At 42.3% G+C, this 19,366-nt stretch overlaps 1 protein-coding gene across 1 annotated transcript in view; it reads right to left on the bottom strand.

Moving 5' to 3' along the window:
- Positions 1 to 19,366, bottom strand: part of LOC145406544 (carboxylic ester hydrolase-like) — a 63,665-nt gene that overhangs the window by 17,940 nt on the left and 26,359 nt on the right. Inside the window, exons 8-10 of the mRNA XM_080277642.1 lie at positions 16,440 to 16,618; positions 15,471 to 15,624; positions 11,065 to 11,654 (exon numbers count right to left, since the gene is read on the bottom strand). Of these exons, the coding sequence (XP_080133768.1) occupies positions 11,065 to 11,654; positions 15,471 to 15,624; positions 16,440 to 16,618 (923 nt within the window). The remainder of the gene's footprint in view (positions 1 to 11,064; positions 11,655 to 15,470; positions 15,625 to 16,439; positions 16,619 to 19,366) is intronic.

The raw sequence follows: 19,366 nt of genomic DNA, 5'->3' as shown, positions 1-19,366 counted from the left end.
TTCCTGACCATCCTCCTTTGCTGAACTTTTTCAGTGTTTCAGTAACACAGAGAGTAGGCCAGCATGATCTCAAATACAAATTTCTCTAACTGTCAACACCAAAGTGCATGCTCATTACACACAACACATCCTATACAAATTTGGAAGAAAAATAGCGACTAATAACCAAACCTCAGAGTCCCCGGGGGGAAGGCCATATGTGCCCACACCATCCACCCCACTCTTGGTGACAAGACAACTCAACGAGCTGCCTGGAAGCACTATGTGACTCAGTTCTTCATTTCTGCAACATTCGCTGTCTTTCCTCTAACTTTCTCCCTGTTGAGCACTACCTCTCCCCCTCTAAATCTCACCTTCTCTTCCTAACTAACAGTCAGGTGTCTGAGGCAACTCAAAGCAAACCCTTTTCTGTATCCTCCTATTTTCTTTATACTCATTTCAAAGCTAAAGGTGGCTGTTGTGTATATGTTCGCAACGACTTATCTTGCTCTCGTGTTCCAGAACTTGATTCTTCTGAATTTTCTACTCTCTGGCTTTGGCTGTCCTGTCATTCTCTAAGTATATCTGTGCTCTTTACTTATCCCCTAATTTTACTGACTATGAAAAATTCTCCGACTATCATACTTCTATGATGAAACACATTCTATCCATTTCTCCTTTCTCTGAAATTTCCATTCTAGGAGATTTCAATGTTCACCACCACCTTTGGCTCTCTTCTCCTTTCATTGATCGACTTGGTGAACAAGCCTACATCTTTCCTATCCTTAATGACCTAGAGCAGCTTGTACAGCACCCTACCCGTATCACTGACCACCTTGAAGAGAGCTCCAACATACTTGACCTCTTCCTTACAACTAATCCTTCTGCTTACACTGTTAATCTTTCCTTTCCATTGGGCTCCTCCAATCACAACCTTATTACCTTAACCTGTTCTATCTCTCCAGTAAAGCCTGTGGACCCTCCAAAGAAATGTCAATTGTGACACTTTGGAGCTGCAGATTGGGAGGCCCTCAGGCAGTACTTCTTTGACTTTCCTTGGAATGATTATTGCTTCCATGGACGGGAACCATCTGAATATGTCGTGCGCATTACAAAGGCTATTCTCTCGGGCATGGAAGCATACATTCATTCTCTTATCCTATCCTTTGACTAACGCAAGAAAGCCGTCATTTAATCACACTTGTTATAATGCTGTTTACAGCAAGGAGAGGGCCTATAAAAGGTACCAAAACCAACCCTCCCCTGAATCACATCGTTTTTATGTTTCTGCCCGGAATCGTGCAAAGTCTGTTCTTTGCTCTGCTAAAAATAATTTCATCCATTCTAAATGCTCTCAACTCTCCAACTCAAATTCTTCCCTCTCCTTCCGGCACCTTGCTAAAAACCTCTCTAACAACTTTACCTCATCGTCCTTCCTTCCTCTTTTCTACTTTGATGTCTCTAGCTATTTCTTCTACTGATGAATCAGATCTCCTTGTTCAGACTCTTTCCTCCAGTTGCACCTTAGATGATTCTGGTGCTGTTTCTCTATCACTTCCCCCCTCTGACTTCCTCATGGCTGACGTTAAAATGTCTTCAGCTGATGTATTTTCTGCCATCACTGCCCTCAGTACTAGCATGGTATATGGGCCTGAAGGGGTCCCTCCAGTTGTCCTCAAGAACTGTACTTCTGTGCTTACACCCTGATTAGGTAAACTCTTTTGCCTTTGTCTATCACTTGTACCTTTCCTTCTTGCTGGAAGTTTGTTCTCATTCAGCCAGTCCCAAACAAGGGTGACCATTCCCAACCCTCTAACTATTGTCCAATTGCTTTAACATCCTGTGTTTCCAACGTTTTTGCGTCAATTCTTAATAGAAAAATTTAAAAGCATCTTTCTTATCACAACCTTTATCCTGATCATCAGTATGGGTTCCATCAGGGACGCTCCACGGACAATCTTCTCATCTACTTTTCAGACTCCTAGTCATCCTCCTTTCGGGACTTTGACGAGAGCTTTGCCATTGCTCTTGACATCTCAAAGGCTTTTGATCGACCCTCCATAAATCTTCCATTTCCAAACTTACCATTAACGATTTCTATCCTTTTATCCTTGCCTTCATCTGTATCCTCTTAATGGGCATTCTATAGCCGCTGTTGTAGACAACCATCGTTCTTCTCCTAGAGCTATCAACAATGGTGTTCATCAGGGCTCTGTGCTATCAAAAACTCTCTCCTTTTCATTCATCAATGACGTTCTAAGCTGTACATCTAACCCTATCCACTCGTACGCTGATGATTCCACCCTTCACCTTTCCATTCGGTTTGCACAACGCCCATCTCAACAGTAACTTCAACAAAGAAGGGATGAGGCTATTTGTCACCTAATCTCTGATTTGGGTTGTATCTCTGAATGGGGTATAAAAAAGCTTGTTGTTTCTAATGCATCAAAGACTCAGTTCTTACACCTATCAACCTGACAAAATCTTTCACAGGAGTACCCACTAATGTTAAATAATATCCAGTTCAATCTCATATCATCCTTGAACATGCTTGGGGTTCCATTCACACGGGACTTATCTTGGAAAGATCATATTGCATCTCTTGTAAAATCTGCTTCCAAGAGATTAGGTGTGCTAAACCGACTCCATACCTACCTTACCTCTACACAGTTGTTGACTTTATGCATGGGCTTTATTCGCTCTTGTGTAGAGTACAACTCTCATGTGTGGGGAGGCTCCACACTTACGGCTGTTCTCAATAGGGTGGAGTCAAAGACTTTTCGTCTCATTAACTCTCCTCTTCTAACTGGCTCCCTTCAACCTCTGTCTCTTCGCCACACTGTTGCATCTTTATTTCTTTTCTATCGCTACTTCAATGGCAACTTCTCCTCTGAAATGTCTGCTTGCATCCCTCCACCTCTACGATGGGTATAGAGGTGGCGTGCGGTCCTAACGGACCCAGGTTCAAATCCCAGCTGGGACAGGGAACAGTTTAAGGATTTGAATTTCATTTAATCAGGCTTTACTGATACACCAGAAGACCAGCTGACATGTAAAAATACCCCCGCTAATACCAATACGCCAGTCCTGTATGAGACAGCCCTAGCATGTATTCAATATGGACGGTGGGTGTTAGCGCTGAAGTGGTGACATGTAGAGGTGTATTGTAAGTTGGAGGACTGCTGGGCCTTGATAGCAGGCTGTGAAGCCTTTGCCCAGAGTCAGACACACACACACACACAAAAAAAAAAGAACTCATCCCTTTTCTGTCCAACTCTCTAATGCAAGAGTTAACCGTTACTCCCAGTCCTTCATTTATGCAACAGGTCAGCTCTGGAACTGTGTCCCTCTGTCTGTATTTCCTACTTCCTATGATCCCCAGTCTTCCAAACGCAGTGTGTCTAGGCTTCTCGAAATGAACGGATCTTGAATTTGGCTCTCTTTTGTATTATTATTATTATTATTATTATTATTTTATTATTATTATAATTATTATTATTATTATTATTATTATTATTATTATTATTATTATTTGAAAGGAAAGGTTTGCGGGCTTCAGGCCTTTGGTTCCTTCTTCCTTCCATAATATGAGGAATCTAACAACAATACTATGGAAAAGGTACTACTGTCTCTGGCCTGCAGTATATTTTCCTTATCCTAAACATGGAGTATCTGTTTTGAGTCAAGGGTATGTTCTAAATATTATAATTTCTTTCATATAACTTGTACTATATATTGTAGGAAATGGCCAGATCAACTTCAAGCGCAGCAGGGGAACATCTTAATAATCAATTTTTATGGAAAACATTGTGGACCTAGTAGGAAAATATATTGTGTATATATGTGATGGTGAGTCAATAATTATCCACATTTTTCTTATACACTATACCCCGACTTCCGACAGTGTTGTGTACCAGTGGGAATGTTTGATCAGCGAGTAGGTCTGATATCAATGCAATTTTTGCCATAAGATACTGAAGAAAAGCGTTCCAGGCCCAATTCCCAAAGTCTCATGTACCTTAATCAATGAGACTGACACCATAGGCAATTTTATTTTCCTCACAAATAATACTACTGCCAAAAAATGAGACATCAAACATCATACGCAGGAAAGTAAGGTGGGTCGGACGTGCGGTGTGATATGCTTCAGGGCAACTGACAGGCAGGTAGCTGGCAGCGCGCCAAGCGGGGATAGGGGTGGAAGGAAGGATGGGGGATGAAGAGTGAGACAAACAGGGGTGGGAGGGTGGGGAGACTGGAGAGAGACATGCTGGAGTGGGGGAGGAAGACAAGTGGAGGTGGGGGAAAGTAGGGGGACAGGAAGGGAGACAAACGGGAGTGGAGGAGGGCAGGTGGACGGGGAGGGAGACGAGCGGGGTTGGGGGTTGGAAACAAGTGGGGGTGGCGGACGACGGGGAGAGAAGGAGGGAGACAAGAATGCCAAACTGCCCAACCTCCCTCCCAACCAGTCTCACTCACTCTCACTGACTCACTGTCTCACTCACTCTCCTTGACTCACTGTCTCACTCACTCTCACTGACTCACTGTCTCACTCACTCTCCTTGACTCACTGTCTCACTCACTCTCACTGACTCACTGTCTCACTCACTCTCCTTGACTCACTGTCTCACTCACTCTCACTGACTCACTGTCTCACTCACTTTCACTGACACTCTCTCATTCACTCTCACTCACTCTCACTGACTGACTCATTCACTCACTCTCATTTACTCACTCTCACACTCATTCTCACTGACTCACTTTCTCATTCACTCTTGCTCACTCACTCAGTCTCACTGACCCACTGGCTCACTGTCATTCACTCTCTCTCTCTCTCTCTCTCTCTCTCTCTCTCTCTCTCTAATACTACTACTACTAATAGTAATTATAATTATAATTCTGAAACTGTTTAAACAATAATCAAAGAACTACACATTCCAGATGAAAATACTATTATCATTGTAGACCTAATTTTAAGTGACTTTGCTATGACTAAAAATTTTTTACTTATTTTGACCTGTGACCTTTACATCAATGTAAAGGTCATTCATAGTAAGTAAATCACGTTTACTCATGACCCACAACATTTCCACCGAGTTTGATCAAAATCGGTCTAATACTTTTCGATTTCCCACTTTCAGGCATGTGCCGGCCTTTTTCATTTTCCTCAACATCTCAGAAAGTATTTGTTGTATCTCAATAGCGATACCCAGGTCCATAGTGTATGTTTGCGAATACATACTGGCTCAGTCGGTAGAGAGGTGGCCTGCAGTCCTACCGGACCCAGGTTCAAATCCCCACTGGGGCAGGGGCCATTTTAACCCGCCCCGTCCCGGAGACATGAATTCTACGTCCTCACATGATGTGCACTCATATCCCGGAGATGTAAATTAACGCGTAACACTGCAAGGTCCCTAATTTGCACAATTTTCAATTTTCGCGAGTGATTTTTGGCACGTATACACGGGACACCTTCCTCTATTCCTCTACAAGATGCCAAGCAGGGACAATGCCTTACACCGCATAACCTCTCCCCTCCCCCTGCATGCCATTGTCTCGGCAATTCACCTGTTACCAGTGACCTGGCCAATAAAGACATTCAGGGCCAGAGTGATTCCCCAATCGATGACAATGTGGAGGACAAAGTTTACATAGCATTAGAGTAAGAAACAGTCAGAAATGATAATCAGGTAATGTGGCAAAAAAAGGTCAGGAATGGTGATGAGTTAGTGAGTGAAACAATGCTTATAATGCCTATATTACCGTTTGAAAACCAATATACTCTCGTACTACATATAAAATCGTACCAAATAAATAAATAAATACCATTTGTGAGTGGTTTGGAATAGTTATCCTCCCATAGAACTCGTTTTCTTTGCAGCCAGCCTGATAGAAAACCCTGTAAGGTAAGGAGGTACTCCTACCTGGATCGAGTATTCTAAACCTCAGGTGAGCGATTTCTCTATGAATTTTCGATGTTTCTCACCAAAAGCGGATGTTTGAGCCCCCCCCCAAAAAAGGTCCAAAAATGTCAGGACTGGGGCATACCATTGCCCAGAAAACGTCGAGATGAGGGGGTTAAGGATTTGAATTTCGTGAAATCAGACTTTACTGATCTACCAGAAGACCCGCCTACATGTCGTAAAAATACCCCCACTAATACCAATACACCAGTTCTGTATGAGACAGCCCTAGCATGTATTCACTATGGACGGTGGGTGTTAGCGCCGAAGTGGTGACATGTAGAGAAGTGTATGGGATGTAGGAGGACTACTGGGCCATGAGAGCAGGCTGTGAAGCCTATGCACAGTGTTGGACACAGAAAAAAAAAAAAAATCTGTAGTTTTTGCTATGCAATTGAGCACATATTGAAACAACAAGCATAGAGAGGGCTAGTTAGGGGTTAGTGCTAGGAAAAAAAATTGACAAAAAAAGCCTGAAACCAAGGTAGGTCACTCCTGAAAATTTCGTCTCTATCTCGAATGAATAGGATGGATGGACAGTGTGAAGAGAGCGCTGGATGCGAGAGGGATGTCTGTTGAGCAAGGAAGGGTGGCTGTGAAATTGTGAATGAATAAGTGATGATGCAGCCCTGAGGGGATATTCTCCCACATTTGGTCTGATCAGCTAGTCAGGTCAGGTGCAGGTGTTATGATGTGGCAGGGGTAAACCAGCTCTGCTGTCGGGCCCTGCTAAGGATGTCACTGATTGCATTGCGCAGTTGACTCTTGTGCGGTGTGGTGCGGTGAGGATCTGTCCATTCTCCCTTTTGGGGCTAAGATGCGAATGAATGTGTTTGAATGGATGAGTAAATGGGGAGTGTGTCGTCCTGTCTCGGCTACCTCCCTTTCCATGGGGGAAGCAGCCTAGGTATATAGATAGATAGATAGATCTTGAACGGTCTTAGAATACCAGCCTTGTATATCTCCCCCTCCCTCAAAAAAAATATATATATATATATACAGTATATATCAATAATATCAATAAGAACTCCACAGAATGTGGAGTTCTCAATAATCTGATCATTTGTTTCTCAGAAAAGCAGTTCTACTTGAGAAATTCCTGGGCACTGGAAATACATCTGCATCTTTATCATCACATGATTTCCGAAATAACAGTGAGGAAGAACGCTGCAGAGCACATAGCCTCAATCACCCCTTGACCCCACCCCTAGGGATCTTTCTTTTAGAGTTCCAAGGTTGAAACTCACCCTCCTTAAAGAATCTCCCAACAGGAACGATTGAATTGCTCCAGCCATGAGTTTTATGACATCCCCTTTGGTCTCCACCTTAGGTTGACTCTTCGATATATGATCCACTGAACAGAGTCAGCTTCAGAGAAATGCGCCACGTGACATGATTAGAACTGCCATTCTGGTCTTATGTGTGTAATAGGTATTGGGTCAGTTTCACGGAGTAATCGCTTGTTGTAAAACCGGTATCTCTTGATCCTATGAGGGCACTCATTACCAAAGAAACCAATTCGTTGGCCAAAGGCATCATTTAGTGTCCATATCTAACAGTCATAAAGTAAAAAACACAGCACCAGCACCCTGATGATGCAGATATTCGAATTTTTACACAAAGATTGATATTGCCAAAACACTCAAATTGAGCGTATCAATAACACCATAATCCAGACCAATGCAGTGAAATACTGGTATTATCATCAGACCTGTTGTTACTGTGTATCACACTACCAACCTACCATTATCATGGATCACACTACCTAGATAAGCTGACATTTAAAAGAATTCTTGTCACCATCACATGCATAGTAGTAGAATGGATGTGGAAGATGTGCAGATTGGCCTGGGAGGAAGGTAGAGTCCCGGAGGATTGGAAGTCAGGTATAATTATTCCCCTGTACAAAGGAAAAAGGGAAAAAGAAGTGTGTGGTAATCTTAGGGGAATTTGTCTTCTTAGTATAATAGGAAAAGTGGATGGTAGGATACTTATTGACAGAGTTAGAGAAAGAATAGATGAATTAGTTAGAGAAGAACAGGGAGGCTTTAGGAAGATCAGATATTCATTCTTAGATCTTTAGTGGAAAAGTTTCTAGAGAAGGGAAAGAAGTTGTATGCAGCTTTCATGGATTTGGAGAAAGCATGTGACAGGGTGGATGGACAAGGATTGTGGAAAGTATTAAGAATATATGGAGTAGATGGGAAGTTGTTCAATGCAGTGAAGAGTATGTATGATGGTGCTAAGGCTGCAGTGCGTGTGGATGGTGAACTGAGTGAATTTTTCTCTTTGAGGTTGAATTGAAACAGGGATGTGTCATGTCTTCGTGGTTGTTCAATCTGTACATGGATGGGGTAATAAAAGAGGTACAAGGTAGGGCAGTGGATGTTGGAGTGGCCCTGGTGAGAGAGGGTAGTGTTTGGAAACTCCCTGTACTGTTGTTTGCAGATGATATTGTGTTGTTGAGTGAAGACGAATGGGAGCTGCAAGGCTCGGTGGATGAGTTTGGGAGAGTGTGTAAGAAACAGAATCTAAAGATGAATGTAGGGAAGAGTAAAGTGATGATCTTTGAGAGAGGTGAAGTCAGTGAATGTACAGCGAGGTTGGATGGTGAGGAAATGGAAAATGTGAGTACGTTTAAGTACTTGGGTAGAGTGATGAGTAAGGATAGAGGTTTGGAGGGTGAAGTGCTTGAAAGGGTACAGCAGGGAAGAAAGGTTGCTGGTTCCTTGAAAGCAGTGATAAGAAAGAGGGAAGTGAGCATGAAAGTGAAAAAGTTACCACATGACGGTATTGTGATACCAATTCTAACGTATGGAAGTGAAGTTTGGCGTTGTTGGAAGGATACAAGTCAAGAGTGAGAGCAGTGGAAATGATTTATTTAAGAGGAGCCTGTGGAGTCACATGGAAAGACTGGCTGACAAATGAGGATATAATGGAGCGTTGTGGTGTGGATGTGGATGTGATAGGAAGCGTTAGGAGTAATACACTGAGATGGTTTGGCCATGTGGAGAGGATGGAGGGTGAAAGACTGACGAAGAGAGTGTATGTGAGTGAGGTGGAGGGGGGGAGAGGGAGGGGGAGGCCGAGGATGAGATGGATGGATGGGGTGGAGAGGTATATGAGAGAGGAGGGTGTGAGTTGGGAGCAGGGCAGTGAAATGGCTGGGGACAGGGCGACGTGGAGGCGATTTGTTTATGGCCACTCCGAACGAGATTGAGGCATCTGGCAATAGATAGATAGATCACATCCCTGCATAAACTGAACTGCTTCATCTAACCAGCCAACAAATGCCTGGATCTTGGTCTTGGTACAGGAGATCTTTGGTCCCAGTGGCTTCATACTGTATGCCTCGAGATCACTGAGGAGTGTTTCCAGCAGCTCCACAAGGATAAACACAGGACATCACCAGTAACGTGATGAAAAGTGGCAATGTTCATCCCTGTTTCACACACAAGCTCTTACTGGAAAGAAATCGGGTGTCCTCCCCCCCCCCCCAACACACTTGACAGCACTGTCAGTGTTTGCATACAATCCAGCTTTCAGCTGAATAAACCCTGTGGGGATCCCATGGAATCACGGGAGTGTCCATAGTGCCACCCGATTTACTGGCGAAGGCAGGAAGCAGGCCTTGCTGAAACTTACAAAGACATTCCGTAAGGACTCGAAGTGCTAGGATCCGGTCAACTGTACAGTAGACTCCTTGGGCGCGAATCTGTTTGCTCAGCCCTCTGAAACTTCAGCAAATGACCTGGGGTACACATCAAGAGAACAAGAGCAAGAACCTTGCCTTGTACTCTGGACACTGTAACACCATGGCAATTACTGCAGTCACGTTGGCCTCATTTCTCTTTCCAGACTGAGATAACCAAATCTCTTGTCCAGTCAGGTGAAATGCATTCATCAGCTACTGCAAGAGTAATGCACGTAAATGTGACCCACTCTTTAATAGAATCCTCCACAGCACTGAGGACCTCGAACCAATTTGAGACTACCAATGCAGACTCATAAACCCTCTTACTTCTGAATGTCTTCAGGTGTAACCCATTTAAGTGGCACTGTCAGATTCTCTCAGTTTTGATTAGCAGTCTCAGTGTAGCAAAAGGAACGCTGTGACCAGCAGCATAGGATTCTGAACTGAAAACCCCGCAGTTTCTAATGATACTACATAAAGTACTTAATGGAATACGGTCAGTCGCCTTGGCAGCCCCTCCGACATTGGAAAACCAAGGCCAGTAGTAAAGACCAGGTCACTGAAATCAGAGATCCAGAAATTCTCATGTTACAGGATTTCGTGAACTCTATATGGAAAGACGTATTGGAAATTTTTATTACAGAACCACGAGGACTTACTCATTTCTCGGAGCTTACCCTGACAGTGCGAGTAGCTGGACTGAAGTCGTCCAAGACCAGTTGTGAATGCCACAAGAAGCACTGTCTACAACGAAGTTGAGTTTGGTATAAAACTGCTCTTTCTTCTCAAGGTCAGTCATCTCAGCAGAAGCATACACTGTAGTAAGAGGGATGTAGCTAAAAGTGTTTGAACCTCACCAACATTATAAATTCATCAACTGGGCTACAATTATCTACTGAAGAGGCAAAGTAAGTAGAAACTGCCACAGCACAACCCCTAATGTGGACAACTCTGTCACAGACAAAACAGTACTACGTATAACCATCACCACCAATTGGGTCAGGGTCAAGCTGCTTCACCTCAGAGAGTGCATCTATGCCGACCCTCAGTCACCTAAGCTCTCGTGACAACAAAGGCAGTTGGTGATGCTCTGAGAGACTTAGAGCATTCAAAACCTCCACACAAAGGGCCCTTCAAAGGCTAAAGCAGCGTGTGGAACTTCGGGCTCGTGTGTCCTCTGTGTCAACATGACGTCTATTAAAAACAGGACTTGGGCGAGTGGGTCCTCTTCCTTCATACAACTTCTGGGGTCCCAGGCATTACCTAGCAGCCATCATGATTGGAGCCAGCTTGACACTGTCCCAAGAGTCCTGCCTTGCCAGCGTCTGAGGCTATATCCCTGCACTTTGCCTTGGCATCGGGGATACAAAGCCTCATCAACAATCAGACATAAAACTGGTTGTCATCCATCCATTAGTGCTTTTATACCAGTACACCCCACTGTTGTTCATTTTTCTTAAATTCCGGTATCATCTTGGGTGTGCTGCGGTGTGGATGACAACAGGCCTCATCTTGTGACTGCCTGACAAGTTGACTGTAAACATTAGTCATCTTGCTCTTATCAATCTTGCATGCCTGTGCCTGCCTCTGATGCTTTGTGATGTATGTCGACTTCAGCATTGCATTGTAGTACGGGGCTGTCTCGTCCACATTGTAGATTTGCTCCCTTGTGTACCCACCCTCTTCAATGATGCCCCTCAAAATCGCAGGGTAATCCCTCGCTGCCAACTCATCCACTGATGCACGCTCCCCAGTGATGCATACATGACAGAGCTCCTTACGTTTCAGGTACCGGCCAAGGCAGCCTGTGGAGGCTAGGAAAGGCATGTCAACTCCCAGCTTACGATAAGCAGCCCTGTAGAACAGTTTCGCCTGCTCACGAATGTACCGTCCATTCAACGGCACTCCTTCCTTCTCCTTCCGAATGACGTAAGTTGCAAGGTAACACTCCATGAGGATGACGTCGGTGTTGGTTAGCCTGCTGCAACCGTCTAGTGCTGGAGCCCTGTAAGTCTTAACTGTTTTCTTGATGGCGTATCAGTTTTTCCATATTGTGCAAACCGTTGATTCAGCCAAACCAAGCTCCTTTCCAATGGTGATGTTTCCCTTTCCCTCTTCCTTCTACTTTATAACCTCCATCTTCAGGGTGAGGGTCAGGAATTTCTTGCATCTTGCTGGCTCAGCAGACATGCTGATGTAATAGGGCAGACTGGAGAAACAGCACAAAAAACAGACTCACAATAGGCAAATGCGTTTTTGTCAGAGTGACTTCCCTCCTATGCGTGTGCCATACCTCTAGTGAGCCTCTTTGTCCAACCCACACAACAGGTGCATTGTACGCATCAACATCACAATTTGGGCGGAGCGTGGCACGTAGTGGAGAGACAGGTGTCGCTCTCGGGGTTCACACATGAAAACACCAGTTTAAGGTAGCTTTTTCCTGCCGCCTTGCATTGTGTGGGTGTGACTCGCGCTACTCTGGTTAGGAAAATATGAAAAACAGGTCCTCGCACACTGGTGGTTTCACATACTAGGATTTTGCGTACATACTAGGGGGATGTACTGTATCTATATTTTATGGAGATGGGGTGCAAACCTCTTACCAGCTTCCAAAGTGAGGGGAGGGTCTAACCTATGGACAGGGTTCCATAACCCTGGACCCTTTGGCTGACTACTCAGGCCTGGCATCAGTTTTCCTTTTCCTAGGTGGACACTCAATTACTCATACACAAGACAAAATTGGTGAACCAGTAGTGTTAAAAATGGTCACATATGAACTTTTGGCTAAAAATAAATACTCTGTCTTAATTCATCTGATAACGGATGACTGATCTTAAAGACCGTCTGCACAGCCTAAGTTCAGAGAATTCAGTTTCCCAGCTTTGGGGTCATAGTGGATTGGAGATTTCGTGGTATTTTTTCCTTAGCAATTTATGCTGCACCTTACACCTCAGTATCTCTTGTTTCAAATGCAGCCTATGTTGACAAAGTGTCGCAAGCCGTTTACTAAAGAACTGTAATATGAATCATACAAAACTAGAAAGCACTCAGAGGGTGCATAATTCCGCCAATGCCATAGCAATTGAAAGGATTCGTATCCCGATCCGCCCCCCAAATTAATCGATTCTTCCCTAGTCCATGGCCCACGCTTCCACAAAATTTCGTCAAAACCGTTCGTAAATTGAGAAGGAAGAGGACAACGAGCGTAGAAAGTACATCATCTTTATTTGAAACGTTTCGACATTAAAAATATCATCAATGACCTAAAAGGAATAATAATATATTTTAAAAAGTGTAAGTCAAAACATTAAAAATCTATCACAATATTGTTTACATTAAAGCACACACACACACACACACACACACACACACACACACACACACACACACAAAGAGGGGGGAGAGGAACTAGAGTTACCTAATATAAAGAGGTACTTCAGATAGAGCGTTATTTAGAGATGGGTTGTGGGTCTTCATATACTATGATTCAAGCAATCTTACGTTAAGTTTGATGAACAAGCTAGAATTTTACAATATTCATTTTTTAGTATGATATCACAAGATTCACAATGGTCTCTTGCTGTTGAGTCAGGAGGGGACCTGAGTCTTTGGCCTGCCTTGCTCGACTGAGCCATATGTTCGTCTCTCCTAAACACGTATTGTGCTACTAAAATACCCGGCCTGGCAACCTGGGCAAGTGAAACAATAGACGACTGACGAACGTAGGTCGGTCGGAACAGGGTTTTTAACCTGAAAGAGTCTATTTCGAATTAATTGTTTGCCATAATCTTAGTCAATCTGAGGATAAAACTTAGCAAGACCCTGAATTAAACAATCTTTCATTTGAGCTGAAGTATCACCCAAGTAGGATAAACTAAGATAAATACCTCCTTACTGGCAGAAGAGATTGGTTGTTTAGGTACGTAATGGGTGTTTAGATAATTATTTAGACGATAGATCAAGTTTTCACTATAGCCATTTTTTACGAAATCTTTACGTAGGAAGGATAACTTATCACGGCACAAAGAATATGTAGATGAAAAAAAAAAATTCCCTACCGATATATAACAAGGTTTAACAGCAGTGATTTAGAACATTTTACAGCAATAACTGAAAAAAACTATATTACCCGGATCTGAAAAAGTAAGCTTACAGAACACAGAACACAAAAGTTTACCATTATCTCACTTAATCATGATACCTAATAATGGGACATAACCATTGGACTCTGTTTCAGTCGTGAACGGTATGTCGATGATGTATTTGCCGTATTTAGCGATAAAAGCCCTGCTCAAGATTTTCTGCACTACTGTACAGCATATTAACACTTGCTATAACATATCGCACAAGACTGAAACAGATTCCAGCGGTTGTCTCCCACTTTTAGATAACATGATTAAGAAAGATAATGGCAAATTGCTGTGTTCTGTGTTTCGTAAGCCTACTTTTTCAGGTTTGGATAGCAGTTTTTCATTTATTGTTGTAAAATGTTCAAAATCAATGGTGTTAAACCTTGTAACTTTGGGCATTTAATCTCTCCTCTATATATTCTCTATTCATTTATGAGATTTGCTCGCTAAGAAAATATTCTGTAAAAAAATGCTGTAGTGAAAACTTGCTCTGTCCCCTTGTAAGAAATTACCTAGACAAACATTACATGCCTAAGCAACCAATCTCTCCTGCCAGTAAGGAGGTACTTTATCTTAGGTTACCAGACTTGGGTGATTTTTCGGTTCAAATGAAAAACTGTTTAATTCGGAGTCTTGCTAAAGTTTATCCTCAAATTGACTTTATAGTAAATAATTCTTTCAAAATTGCCTCTTTCCTTCAGGTTAAAAACCCTGTTCCGACAGACCTACGTTCGTCAGTCGTCTATTGTTTCACTTGCCCAGGTTGCCAGGCCGGGTATTTTAGTAGCACAATACGTGTTTAGGAGAGACGAACATATGGGTCAGCTGAGCAAGACAGACCGATGAATCAGGTCCCCTCCTGACTCAGCAGCAAGAGACCATTGTGAATCTCGTGATATCATACTAAAAATGAATGTTTGAAAATACTAGCTTGTTTATCAAACGTTAACATAAGATTGCTTGAATCAAAATATATGAGGACCCACAACCCATCTCTTGATAGTACTATATCTGAAGTACCTTTTTATGTTACTTATTAGTCTATTTTCCCCTTGCCTCTTTTTTTTTTTTTTAGGCCGTGTGTGTGTGTGTGTGTGTGTGTGTGTGTGTGTGTGTGTGTGTGTGTGTGTGTGTGTGTGTGTGTGTGTGTGTGTTTCACTTACACAGTATTGTGATAGATTTTTAGTGTTGCGACTGACTTACATTTTTTTTTCACCATTCCTTTTGGATCACTGATGATGATATTCTCAATGTCGAAACTTTTGAAATAAAGATGTTCGTTTCTACTCTCGTTGTCCTCTTCCTTCTAAATTTGAGATTCCACTATCCGTTCATAACTTTCTGAGTAATCCCGGATCTGGATCCGTGGATATAGCCTACGATCCGTATCCGGATCCGGCCCCAAATTTAATCAATTCTTTCTTGGTCCAGGGCCCATCTTTCCAAAAAATTTCATTGAAAATCATTGAAAACTGTTGGAGATATTATGCAGGGTGCTATGGATCCGTCCTCAAAATTAATAAGTTCTTCCTTGGCCCATGGCCCACCATTCCACAAAATTTCATCCAAATCCGGTTATAACTCTTTGAGTAATCCTGCAGGGGGACAAACAAACAAACAGACACACTCGGGCTAATACATAATCACCTTGGCGGAGGTAATAAACTGCAAAGGAGGAAGTGTTATGTAGCCTTGGTCACTTACATTCGTTGTCCACGTCAGTCGGGATGCCGTCTAAACTTGGCAGTTGTCCTCTGTGGCGAAATTCGTAGCTGAACGTTGTTTTGTTCCTAGTGACAGAGGCGTGGTGAATGGCAGTAAAATCTTGGCACACGTGGAAGGCAGCGTCGCCCAGCATCTGTCAGACAAGATGAATGGGAGTTAGATTAAGCCCAGCAATCGTTTATACACTATAGGTGAAAAAGAAGTCTAATATTTATGCTTCAAATTGAATCTGTGAAATACAGTCCTCAGCGAAAGTCCTGTGGCTTCTCTACCTTTGCTCTCAATTGACTCCAGAAAAATATCTGACTTCCAAGGAACCAATGCTGCTGAGTTTTTCTTTAGCTTTACGTTCAGTGCGTTTGACATGGAATAAAGACCTGATGATCTATCCCTAAAGTTCAGCAGCCCTAAATGCTTCATATTCTCACATGTTTCCAGTTTTGCAATAATATTTACTGTACATATTAAACATAAGTTAAGGCTCTGTCATTCGGGAATAGTGTGATGGTATTAAAGAGAGGTTTTTATGTCGTCGGTACGTCTTGAGAAAGATAAGTAATGTTTGTTGTCATGCAATTTAAATAATTAGACAGATTCCCTGTCCCAGTCTGGGATCGAACTCGCTTCCTCTCAGGCAGCAGAGTACTTCTCGAGTACCTTCCACATACCAGTGATAAGTGCCATCACTGATGATTGCTGTGGACTCATTACACAGTGTTTTTCGAAATTTAATGAGACTAAAGCAAGAGAGGCGAGAGATAATATAAGTTCAAATACTCCACTACATATGCTTCGCACACATATGACATGCCTGTTACTTTTATCCCTGATACATCATATAATAGAGGAAGACATGAAGTTTCTTTCCACTTAACTTTTATTGGCTCTACTTCATTGAACAGTAGGGGCAGTAAAAACGCTGAAAAAAGATTGTGGCTGTGTTGTTACCTGGGTGACCTGTTCAGCATTGTCTGTGGTGATGCTTGTGCCTCCAAGGTAATACTCGTACACTTCCCTGGCCAAGTTTTCTCTGCCAGGGATGTCTTCTGTGAGGAAAGTTGTTGTGGGTCCTACCACAGAAAAATTATCCTCAAGTGCTTTCTTAAGATTCTCGAAGGCGTACAGAGCTGAAAACAGAAACAAATGAGACAAGAATCTGAGTAGATAGCCTACACAAAGAATATATGCATACAGGACATTATAAATGTGGAAGTCATCTTCCGGTGTCCGATCTCCCAGTATGGAATATCTCGCTAACGAACTTCAACATTTGCCACCACCTTTCCAACAAGTGATCAGCCACTTCCCGGTTTAAGAAACACTATCGTGGAGAAACACTAAGATTGGCATTAATTCTGCAGCCCACCACCAAAACAACCATCACCTCGAGTGAAAGTGTACCTGAGTTACCTTCAGTATGGAGTGTGCATTACAATTATATATTTAAAAATCATATTTTTGAGCAGTAATGTGACAAAAACAAAGGAAATGTGTGAAAAGGTATGTGATAGTACCGGTATGCTGATTATTGGACAAGAACTGGTTGTAAAATAGCCCATAAAAATGGCTAACCATTAAACAGTTCCTACATCAACTCAATTCAGTGACTTGCGATTTCGTCCCTCAAAACAATGTACACATTCGCGGGTACAAAATCTCGGGCCTTGGCGAGGCTGATTTAGCAAAGTTTTCTGTCCATCAGCCTATTCATCCACGTTGTATAGCTCGTATTTATGGACCGATTTTGAAGACTGAGGTGTCATATGAATCCTCTTATGCTAATTGGGTGCACTTGTCGTAGTGGTCGGCATGTTCGGGTCAATCCCAAGGTCACAAGTCACCACGACCGATAAAAGGAGTATAAAGAAGGCCACTTATGTTGGATTTCCCCTGAGACATCATGTGTCACAGTTAGCCAGCCAACCAACAACCAACACCTCTCAGACTTGCTTGCTCTCCATCCACCCACATTTTAATCAAATAAATAATTATTAATTCACTTAAATATATATATATATATATATATATATATATATATATATATATATATATATATATATATATATATATATATATATATATATTATATATATATATATATATAAGAGAGAGAGAGAGAGAGAGAGAGAGAGAGAGGAGAGTGTTTTATTCTCTTATGGAATTACAGAAAGTAAGCTGCAAAAAGAAGGAAAGTATCCTCAAGTTAAAGTGAAAGAAATGGAGAACCTGGGGTGTTTGTAAATATTCAATGAAGAAGTTTTTGAAGGCATGTTTTGCAGGTAATATACTAATGATCTAATTCTGTCAGATTATTCCTTTTGTTAATTCAGCCTTTACTAATAAAAGAAACTTTGTGACAGTGTTATGTTGTATTGATTTTTTTCTCTCTCATAATTGCATGTTGTAACACCGGCGATATGGTTTTTAAATATTTAGACTGTTACTGCCGAGCAAGTGATGTTTGCTTTCAGTTAACTTTAGAAATGAGCAGCCCGACCCGAACGTCACGCTAACTAGAACATAATACCATTACTTCTATATTGAGTTGAAATACTTACAGCATGTGATACATTCATTCGATTACTTTTGTTATCACCTTAAAACTCACCCACAAAGGCTTAGGAGCCCCCTGGAATCTCAAGTTTTCCAAGGGAGCAGTCTGCTCTAATTGGTGAACTTTTCAGTAATAAAAACAAATGACAAAAGATTTTCCGTCGTAGAACCTTGATTTTGGCATCAGCTCTAGCAACTGAGTATTGGAGATTCAACCTACAATCTTATATCAGTGGGAAATAGTGATAGCATGGCGCTCGCTCCTAACGTGCTCACAAAGGGTACTTTATTGATATCATATTTGTTTGAAAAGAAGAAAGAACCAAAGGCAGGGGCCTGCAAATTTCTCGCTCGAAGAAGAAAAAAAGAGAGATATTAGAGAGACAAATTGAAGATCCATTCATTTCGAAATGCCTGGAGACACTGCTTTTGAAAGACTGGGGATCGTAGAGAGTAGGAAATACAGACAGGGAGACACTTGCAGAGTTAACCTGTTGCATACATGAAGAACTGGGAGTAGCGGTTAACTCATGTATTAGAGAATTGGACAGAAAAGGGATTAGAGTTTGTTGATACACGGGTGCCACGTGCCCGCCGTAGTGGTGGAGGGATGCAAGCAGACAATTCAGAGGAGCAGTGATAATTTAAGTACCAGTAGAAAAGAGATAAAGATGCAACAGTGCGGCAAAGAGACAGAGGTTGAAGGAAGCCAGTAAGAGAAGGCGTGTTAATGAGACAAAAAGCCATTGACTCCACCCTGTTGAGAAGAGCTAAATGTGGGAAGCCTCCCCACACGTGAGAGTTGTATACTACACTGGGGCGAATAAAACTCGTGTATAAAGGCAACAACACTGCAGGGATAGAGAAGGTACGGAGTCAGCTTAGCACACCCATTCTCTTGGAAGCAGATTTTACAAGAGAGGCAATATCCAAGATAAATCCCAAAAGAATGAAACCCCAAGTAAGGTTAAAGATGATGCAGGATTGAGCTGGATATTAAAAATTAAAGGGTGTTACTGTGGAAAATTTTGTCTGATTAATGTAAGAACGGAGTTGTTGATACATTAAAAATAACAAAATTACTTTTACCCCAGTCAAAGATATCAGCCAAGTTGGACATTAGGTGTGTCATAGCCTCATCCCTTGCCTGTTGAAGTAACTGCCGAGATGGACGCTGTGGGAAGCGAATGGAAAGGTGAAGGGGGGAGTCATCAGGATATGAGGGGTTAGGGTTGGTGTACAGCTTAGAAGGTCTTTGATGAATAAAAGGAAGAGAGTTGGTAATAGGACAGAGCCCTGAAAAACACCACTCTTCATAACTT

The sequence above is a fragment of the Coenobita brevimanus genome, chromosome 8, assembly GCF_032717465.1.
Source record: "Coenobita brevimanus isolate Jiangsu-jjx chromosome 8, ASM3271746v2, whole genome shotgun sequence".
Lineage (NCBI taxonomy): Eukaryota > Metazoa > Arthropoda > Malacostraca > Decapoda > Coenobitidae > Coenobita > Coenobita brevimanus.
Note: the sequence above shows the minus strand (reverse complement) of the source record. Positions and strands in the feature narration are given on the sequence as shown.